Consider the following 10,515-nt stretch of genomic DNA (forward strand, 5'->3'; position numbering starts at 1 on the left):
AAAGAAAGACTTTGCATGACGGAGGATTCCCGGTCGGTGACAGGCTTTTGAGGCCAGCTTACAAATCTCGTTTACCAAAGAAAATCATGGCTGATCATGAACTGAAGGCCAAACGTTGGAGTGACTGAACCTGTTTTAGAGGATTGTTTAGGAAGCAGATGGGAGGATTCACCAAACGTCTTTTTTCAGAGGCAGAGTGAGAGTGCAATCTAAAATGAAGATGACCCCATTCTGAGCTGAGTCATGTTCAATGAATTTGTGTCCATGCTAAAATCTAGCCACCTATTTGGCTACTGTGTAAAACTAGAACGCCACTCAATAGAGCACATACTCCCGCCGTGGGTCAAATTGGAATAGTACGATTTCACAAAAGTTTGAGGGAGTAGTTCGAAGACAACACAAGAAAGACACTGCACAGATATATATTTAGAATATATAGAAGATAATGTTAAAAAAAACAAGGTAATTTCACTTACATTTTCGGATTCAGCGTTCAATTCTATATAAGTGAGTGTATTTTGAGGCATGTGTGACTTCAAATAAAATTGTAAGCCAGGAAAAACGTTCGTTTCATTCCTTAGGGATACAACATGTAAAACTGGCCCAAACGTCAAAACAAAACTCGCTCATTTTAAGTCGTACAAGCTAATGCGACCACTCATTCTTCTGGGAAGAATCCCGTGCACATGCTTGTCACACTTATAACTCACCTAAGTCTTTATAAGTTCATCAAATACTGACACCGCGATTGACATTCGCTGAGGTAAATGTTGATATCTCTTCTGAGGTAAAAAAAACAAAAAACTGTTTTAAAGCATTATATGTATCAAACGATACATTTTATGAAACGGGGAAACCTAATACACACTTTGGTGGTTTTAAAATGACAGAATATGTCTTTATTAGAAGAAAAAAAAAAATGAACATTGAAGACGCTGCTGCTAAAGAAATACACCGCTCTAACGCATAACCACGAGTTTAAACTACATTTACAACAAATATGAAAACTATTTTCATATCACAATGTTAAATATAGAATATATGGAAGATAATGTTAAAAAAAAATGAGCCCGATCTTCCAATGGTAAACAATCCTTCAAAAAATTCCTGGATCCGGAATAATATCCTGAGCTTCACCAAAAACTAATCAATTCTTCCTTATCCCAAGGGCAATCATCCCACCAACTTTCATCCAAATCTGTTCAGAACCTTTCCAGATATCTTGTTCACAAACACACGAACACGAACACACACGAACACACACGAACACACACACACACGAATGCATTACTCCCTAGCGGGAGTAATTAGTGTGCACCAGCACCATACACAGTGAAGATGCATTCATGGATTCGTCTGCAGCTGCCATCTTAATTGCATAAAAATGTTCTGACACCTCAAATGCTCAATTTTAGCAAGATGCTTAAGCATATGATGAACTCTACTGCATTATATTCTGAAACAACAAAAGATCAGATTTATGAAACCAATATGGGACTATCGAAATGACATACGAGTGCTAACGAGGCCTTTCATACATGCACTGTATGCGTTCTCATTGACTTGGTTCGGCTCGATGGACACTTTTAACCCACTGCTGCTAGCGCTAAATATGTTATCCAAATAATCTTTTTAACATAATTTTCAACATTTAGAGAAAGAGTGGGAATTTCAGCATGGTTAACCATAATTAGTCTGTTCCTAAATGCAAATCGGATTTATGGAAATACGAGAAATATCCGTGTATGAGAGATGTTGAGGTACAAGCATATCCTGTTGGTCCAAGGGAGCGGCGACAGTGGATATATAACGAAAACACGCGAACACACATTTTGCGAACAGATGGAAAAATCCAGTATAATTTATCTTGTGGCCCATGAACTAAACAAGAATATATTTATAACAGCCCTCACAGCCGATGAAACTCCCAACAATTGCAACACTGCAACGCCGATGCAACCCTCGTCTCAATTCATCCACCCACCACCCCTCCCACATACATGATTAATCGTATATATCAGAATTTTAAACGTACCCTGTCCATTGACAAGCCCAGATATGACCTTCCCATCCGTGTAAAGAAGCACCCAAACCAGATACGATGTCCGGTTCTGGGATGTCTGCCTGAATGTTGGAAATGACTGCATCAACTTTCAGAATGCAGACTCCATTAAATAAAGCACTAAGCCTGCCATGTTCACACAAGGTGGTCCTGCAAGGTTCAAAGTCCACTCGCTGGCAGCGGTAGTCGAAGGTTCGGGTATAATGCACCAGTCTACGAATCTTTGGGCCTTGCACTGATCCACTTCGACCTCGGGAGTTTGTAGTATGGGGAGCTGCAAGCTATCAGCTTTTTGGGCGAATTCAGAAAATTCTCCAACTACTTTGTTGTGCAGAAGCACACCTCTTTCTCGTACAATACGTTTCCAAGTATTTTCGGCTTCTTTTAAAAGCTGTGTGAGCCATTTTAGGAAACGATCCTTATCTTGCACATAAGATTTACGTTCGTTCAGCTGCCTTGATGTTCCCCATTGCTAGGTAGGGGGTTTCTGCACATGTGCGCCACGCATTCTATGGTGGATTACATAATTTCGAAAGTCACGTATTGCATACACCATGCATACATTTAAGTATACAATGAGCAAAATCTGCAGCTCGAAGGTGGCAATGAATACCCTGTTTGCATAACGTTTTCAATGTACGTCATACAAATAAGGAACGATAGTCCATGACACACCATGCACCATTCACCTTGTAACCTGCTTATGGAAGTCGGTCAGTTGTTTGTGTGTGGCGGCAACTGCTCCACCTGTCGCCTCCTTTGGCAAGCCTTTGAGGGAGTGTTCTAACCAGCGGCAGAACGACTGCATACATGCATACACGTGTACAAAAATTCAATAAAAATAAAAATAAAAGCAAACAAAAAAAAACATGTGGAAAAAGCTAACATTACAACAACATGCATTTTAAGGCTATTTTCCCTGCGAGAGCGAAGGAGTTGTCATTAACATTAGGAGTTAACATTAGGAGTTGTCAAATAGAATCACCAATTTGAGTACAATCATCCATCCACACTGCAACGTTTCCTGTCACATGATCTCTGAAGAATTTGGGCTAGAATTTGTACACTCCAAGTCTCTTTCGCTGGACTATTTTAATAAAAGTCTCAGACTTTAGACTTTTATAAAACTTGATATTTTACCATGTGCTAAGAAAATTAACACTTTTCATTCCATCATGAGAACAAAGCAGCAATTTTTGAATCATTCGTAAAATAAATAAAAGTGGAACTAAAATAAGGTAATATGAAAACATTTTACTTTCAGAAAGACTACCAGTCCACAGCAATGATTACCAAGGGGTATGGATCAGGTGGTGTAACTGTAGGATCGTTTTCACACCGTGGGGCAACTTAAGGCATCAGAATTATGGATTTGGATTCTAAGCTCCTGGAACCCGAACTAATCTGAGAATGAACATAAATGTTGTCCCTTGGTAAAAACCAAGTGTCATTAATGACGGTCACAAGATGAAATAGAAATCTGCCTGCCCTTGATTTGGTTAACAATTGGCAAGACTCTAGTTTATGGTCATCTATCAATGCCACCAAGGCATCATGGGAAGGGCATCAAAATGCTGCTGATGAAAACGAGGCAATGAGAAATATCTCACCCCTTGCAACAAGAGAACAATCAAGATGCCATATGAGATGCATTATGTGTTGCATTATGTGTTGCATACAGGCCTGTCAAACAGCTCCAGTTCCCAGAGGACCTCTGCAAGGTCGGGCAGGTTGTAAGGTGGTAGGTAAAAGCAAGCGGCCTGCAAAAGGCGGTCCACCAACATCTGACCATGCTGACTTAGTATCGAAGAAACGAGCTCCCGCCGTGCTTCAAAATCATTCTCATGCTGTAGGTGGACATGCAACAAACATGACAAGGAGATATCATGGACAATCTTTAAATATGCATAACAACATGTGTGGCAAATCACCTGAACAACATGTCAACTGTTGTTAAACACGTAAAATGGGTGTTTCTTCACGCAAGAAAACAAGTGACTATAAAAGCAAGAAGATACAGTGAGACAAAAAATAAGAATAAGCATCTATATATTTAATATTTTGAACATTGTCAATTGTTTACAAATCCTTTCCATCTGGACGTGCAGTCATTTCTGTGGAAGAAATTGGCAAGTTGGTAATTATGGCGTTGAGTAAAAATCTCTTCGAATCAAAGTGTCTTGTGAAGCTTCGAGTGGTTATATACAGACGAGGAGGACAGTGATTTGTAGACCTACATGCTTATCAGGTTGACAGCCAAGGTGACTATAAGCTGAGAGACAGAATCAAAAATTAAACAAATTGAAAGGTTCCAACATTTTGAATGTTATTTTCTATGCGTCTTTAGGAATGGGTATGGACAGAGTGGTGTGCACCAATAGTGCAATCCGAGACTCCCAGGCTCGCTATCCACCTCTGCCTCGAGCCCACCCCATCCCCTCCACCACCTTGGTTGATAGTGTTACGGATCTCCGACATCGGCTCTCCCCTTATCAAGGGGGGGTTAATCCCCTTGTCCTTTTATCTGGCCGACGCGAGTCCTGGAAGTTATAACGTCCTTCCCGGCACGGCGTTAGGTAGGGTTTGTTAGGCCTAGGGATTCACTACTACCTAATTACTAACGCCGACCGGAAACGAGGGAATAACTCCCGCTCGAATCACGGATATGGATGGAATATGCCGAGCGGATAGCAATCCGCGATCCGAGCTGTTAACAGGTGACTAGACCCGATTATAGTGGTTCCGAATCGTGCCACGCTTACCCAATGAGAGAAAAGACTGGATGAGAGCGATCGGATGAGAGGAAACCAGGAAGAACAAGGCAATTTATTACAAATGTACAGAAAGAAGAGGAAACTTAAGAAATGTACAAGATAGAAAGAGGAAGGAAAGGCACACAGGGCAGTCTTAATTACAGGCTTAACTTATTCCCTGGACAAACGGGCCCGTCTCACACACAGTCACTCACACGGGGATTGTAGAGGAACAGGTTGATGGTCACCAGCGCGTCCAGGCTCCAGTCCGGCTCCGGTCCAGGCGATGGAAAACCCGGCAGGCAGCTCTTCACAGTGTAACGCGAATGGCCAATTATATCACGGGGGGGAGGCTGGTATCCTGGCGGCGTACGTAATATTTGCACGACTCGCACCAAACGCCCCCTCTCCAATGTCCTATACGCAAGCGCCAATTGTGCAAGTCCTTTCAACCACGATCAAGCGCATTCGTCCTCGCAGTGCTGTTACCAGTGCGCTCTCCCAACAAGTCCTGACAGCACACGCTTCCGCTGTAGGTTCTCCCAAATCACAGTAGTCCTTTTACCAAGCGCGCTTCCAACAAGTCCTCTCAAAAGCCAACCTTCCAACGAGTCCTTTATCCAAGCGCGCTTCCTTACAGTGCTCTTAAATGTGCGCTCTCCCAATAAGTCCTCTTAAATGTGAGCTCTCCTAATAAGTCCTCTGAAATGTGCGCTCTCCCAAAAAGTCCTGTAAAAGGGCTTTGCGCTCGTGCTTTTATAATCCAGCCAGCGATCGCTCCGCAAACCCAAAAGCCACGCCTATCAGGCGATGTCCCTCCAGCCTTGGTTGGCTGGTTATGGCTTACCGGCCCCGCCCTGATGGTTGGGTGACGTGGCCACACCTTCTTCCTGGCGATCCACCCCCTTTTTCCGGGCCTCACCTCGTGGCTTATGGCGGCGTTGAGCGAGCTTACGGGCAGCTAAGGCTGCTGCTGCTGGCCAAGGAGCGCACCAAATTGGAAAGGGCCATGGGGCACAGACTGGGGAGCACGCTTAATCGGGTCGCTTGGAGGGAGGCTGCAAAATGGACGAAAGGGCCTACTTCTTATTTGATTGACACAACACAGATTCAACTATTGGAAAATGCCTCATCTAACACATACTAAGGAATAACTGATGTCCTATGGTGGCCTACCTATGGGGTGCAACCTTTAACCCTTTAATGATGTTACCTGTGCTGGGTTCTTAAAACCGCAACAATAGTATTGACCTTGGGCTCCAGGTGCTACAAACCCTCACTATCCTGGACGTGCTATATATATATATATATATAGAACATCATATATATATATATATATATAGAACATCATATATATATATATATATATAGAACATCATATATATATATATATATATAGAACATCATATATATATATATATATATAGAACATCATATATATATATATATATATAGAACATCATATATATATATATATATAGAACATCATATATATATATATATATAGAACATCATATATATATATATATATATATATATATATATCTATATATATATATATATAGAACATCATATATATATATATATATATATATATATATATATATATATATATATATATATATATATATATATATATATATATATACACACAGACTTGGCATTTAATATGGAATATTTTTTTTGTGGGGGTGAACTTACTTTTCAAGATGTCTTAGAACCAAAAGTTCATTGGAATTATGTTGAAATTATTCTAGATTTTGTTAATGTGACCTTTAAAAGAAACAAAAACCACATTTGACATTTCGAAACAAATAAATTGATACTTGAAAGTGATGTAAACTGATATCGAACTAAATTCATGGACAGTACTGTGTTAAACTTCTGTACGTGTTCCAGAAGTATCTCTTTATTTTGCACATTAGCCAAAAAATTTTTTTAACAAAAACAAAAGTGAAATTACGACTGGGATTACGGACAGTAAAATTACAGTTCAGTACTTCGTGTAACCCCCACGAGCATTCAGGAGAGCACGTACACGTTGAGGCATGCTGTTCACGAGATTTGCCAAGGTTTGGACAGGAATCGCTTGCCATGCAGTGACAATAGCCTGCTGAAATTCACGCACAGAGGTCGGCTGCTGGTCCAAGTGGTCGATTTGACACGTTAATTCTGCCCACAAGTTCTCTATCGGATTCATATCCGGGGACATGGCAGGCCACTCCATATGCTCGACACCACGGTCAGCAAGAAAGTGGTGGATCATGCGAGCACGATGAGGCCGTGCATTGTCATCTTGGAAGACAAAGTTTCCTCGAAAGGCTGCACGAGCAAATGGAAGCAATGTTTCTTCGAGAATGGCCCTGTACTTGAACTGGTTCAGGTTTCCATTCAGAACAACTAGGTCAGTTTTGCCCCCTGCATGAAAAGCAGCCCAAACGGTCACCCCACCACCTCCAGCTTGGACTCTTGGCACTATACAATCTTTGTTGTGGGCTTCATGCACTTGTCTGCGCACTCGGACGCGGCCATCTTGACTATAGACCAGAAATCTAGACTCGTCACTGAAGCTCACGTGATTCCAGTGTCCTGGCTGCCATTGACGGTGCTCTCTGGCCCACTGCAATCGGCGCTGGCGGTGTTGTCTGGTCAGGCGTGGCTTTCTCAGGGGATGTCTGGCACGATAGCCTGCTTGAACCAGTCGTTGGTTGACTAGCCTTCTGGATACAGGCACATTTGTCAGTTGCTGCCACTCAGCCCTAAGCCGATTAGCTGACTTGGTATGGCCATTGCGGACAAATCGGTGCAGCTGGCGATCATCCCTCCTTGTGGTTCTGCGGGGATGTCCTGGCCTCGGTATTGGAGTAGGGACACCCCTCTGAGAATTTCGTTTCAGGATCTTTGACACCTGACCTTGAGTGATGCCATACTGCCGAGCAATAGCACGCTCTTTCATGCCGTAATTTCGTAAAGCCACCACTCCATGACAAACAGCATTGTCGAGTTGACGGACCATCTCCAGAGGAAGCGGCAATATCTTTTGGAGATGTGCAGCAGTTGTTTTCCACTAATACAGAATGCAACAACCCCTGTATACCCGACTGTGAAGCCAATCGTCAAATGCATTTTGCCACGCCACCTGTGATATAATCCTGTTGTTGACTTCTTGCTGCGACAGACAATCAGTGACATGGTTCTTTTAACAAATAAATCACCAAAGTGTAAAAGAAACACACCAGATTGATATACTGAGTTAAGAAAGTAAACCCAAGTCAAGAAAAAAAAAATATTCCATATTAAATGCCAAGTCTGTATACAGACATACATACAGGGTGAATCAAAAGTAGCGCCCGTGCCCGATTTCTGTTTTTTCGGCTGTCAGATTCTTTCTGGGATGTCATGTTGTTAATAATTGTCTTGCAGATTATTAATTTTCTTAATTTATTTATTTTTGTTTTTGTTTTGCAGGTTATTGCTGAGAGTTTGGAAAGTTACTGAAGTTGCACCAAATTGAACCATGAATTACCTTTCAATGAATCAACGCATTGCGGCCGTGAAATATTACAAATGTAATGAACAACCAACGATGGCGGCACGCCGTTTGGCACAGGAATTCGATATTAACCCACCCCAGGGAAGAAACATACGATTGATTGTCGAGAAATTTGAAGCAACAGGGTCGGTAGCCACTGCAAAGAAGTCCGGTCGTCCGAAAACGGCAACAAATGTAGCTAAGGCTGAAGAAGCCATCAGGAGACTGGAACAAAGTCCGCAAAAGTCAACTCGCCGTTTATCTGCAGAGTTGGAAGAGCCAATCAAGTGTTATCCGTATCCTTCACCAGAAAAACTGGAAACCTTACATTCCACGCTTACTGCATGCCCTTCATGATGGAGATGACGACCGGCGTCTTCAATTTTGCGAAGAGTTCTTAGCTAAACTTGACGAAGAGGACACAATGCTAGACAACATCTGGTGGTCAGATGAGGTATGTTTTAAGCTTAACGGCACAATTAACAGACACAATTGTGTCCATTGGGCTGCGGAGAACCCAAGAGTGACAGTTGAGAAGGAGGTAAATTTTCCTGGCGTGACAGTTTGGGCAGCCATATCTCCATTAGGGATAATGGACTCTTTTTCTTTGAGGGATCTGTCACTGCAGAAATTTACCTGGATATGCTGCAAACCTTCTTTTGGCCCAGGGTACAAGATCAGGACTGTTATTTCCAGCAAGATGGAGCTCCACCTCATTATGGACGTCATGTTCGTCAGTGGCTTGATGAAAACTTTCCCGGAAAGTGGATCGGCCGCTGCGGTCCGATCGAGTGGCCGGCATGCTCCCCAGACCTTACACCTCCAGATTTCTTTCTTTGGGGGCTCATGAAAGACCTTGTTTATCGTGAAAAATCTCGTACGTCGTCAGGAATTGTCGTCGTCATTAATTATCGTCAGGAATTGAAGGCTCAAATCACTGCAAAGTTTGAGGAAATTGATATCGAACTCTGCAAGCGTGTGCGCCACTCTGTGCCTGCTCGGCTGCAATTGTGCATCGATCACGGGTGAGGGCACTTTGAAAATTGCAAGTAAAACAGCTTGGTACACTTCCGTAATAATTTTCCCCCGAATAAATGGTTAGATAAACATGTCATTCATTTATTTATACCTTCTTGTACACTGTAATACAAATGTCAAACAAACAATCAACTGACAGAAATATATATATATATATATATACATATATATATATATATATATATATATATATATATATATATATATATATATATATATATATATTAGAGTGGTGCTCAAAATAAATTTTTTTTAATATTTACTGGGACATGGCTTTATGTTGTTCCTTTTGTTCCAAAATGAAAAGACACCAAATATGAAAGCAATCTGATTTTATTTAGGGGTGCCACATCAGCCTTCAAACTAAAGGTGTCTACAAAACATTTCTATATATGGATCGAAAGCAAAACCAGAAGTTTGTTTTATGAAAATCCACCCTCCACTCACTTTCTTTGTATTCTAGCAAACACAAGTTACAATAGCTGCACAAATAGCACTATATTGCTATGAAAACTCAAATTCAATGATAACAATCCAAATGTTCAGTTCATAAAATGAAGAGACACCATATCACATAATATTAAAAAACCCAAATATAATGAGAAATGTAACTCCTATTTCTGGGCCTGTTTCATTTCACCACTGTTGCCTTCTTGGCATCGGGGTACATCTTCCTGTGAGCAGCAACAACTTGGAGCAGAGCTTGCTTTTGCTCTTCATCCTTTGTAAGGAGCTTATTGTAGTCTTGTATCAATGCGACACCCCTTTCTGCCCTGTCGTTCACCACGACTAAGCCACTGGCGGCTTTCTTTGCTTCCTGAAAGCTGATTTCTTGCTCCCATGAACCAGGATCCTTATCCATCCAATCAGTTGGGGTCCCTAGGATGCTGAAGAAATGCTTGGTGTGTTTTGTTATGAGGCCAGCGATTGACAGGGCGGTTCCTCGTTTGATAGCTGGTCTCTTTGGAGAGGGGTTTTCACCGTCATTTTTCAATGCTTCAATCATATTGATCTTGCTTTCTTTGTCAATTCTGGTGTCAAAGAATGCAAATGCCACTAGTACTGGGCTCATGTACCACGTGTGGCGGCCAAGTGCCTTCAAGGCTGCCTGAGCCATCTTCTGATTGATT

At 41.7% G+C, this 10,515-nt stretch overlaps 1 protein-coding gene across 5 annotated transcripts in view; it reads right to left on the bottom strand.

Annotated features, from left to right (window-relative positions):
* TNPO3 (transportin 3) overlaps positions 1 to 10,515 on the bottom strand; it is a 190,622-nt gene that overhangs the window by 58,832 nt on the left and 121,275 nt on the right. For all 5 annotated transcript variants that reach the window (XM_068119730.2, XM_068119715.2, XM_068119722.2 and 2 more), the window contains exons 20-21: positions 3,742 to 3,909; positions 2,752 to 2,864 (exon numbers count right to left, since the gene is read on the bottom strand). In XM_068119730.2, the coding sequence (XP_067975831.1) occupies positions 2,752 to 2,864; positions 3,742 to 3,909 (281 nt within the window). The remainder of the gene's footprint in view (positions 1 to 2,751; positions 2,865 to 3,741; positions 3,910 to 10,515) is intronic.

This window comes from Myxine glutinosa, chromosome 1 (assembly GCF_964187855.1).
Source record: "Myxine glutinosa chromosome 1, kmMyxGlut1.1, whole genome shotgun sequence".
NCBI lineage: Eukaryota > Metazoa > Chordata > Myxini > Myxiniformes > Myxinidae > Myxine > Myxine glutinosa.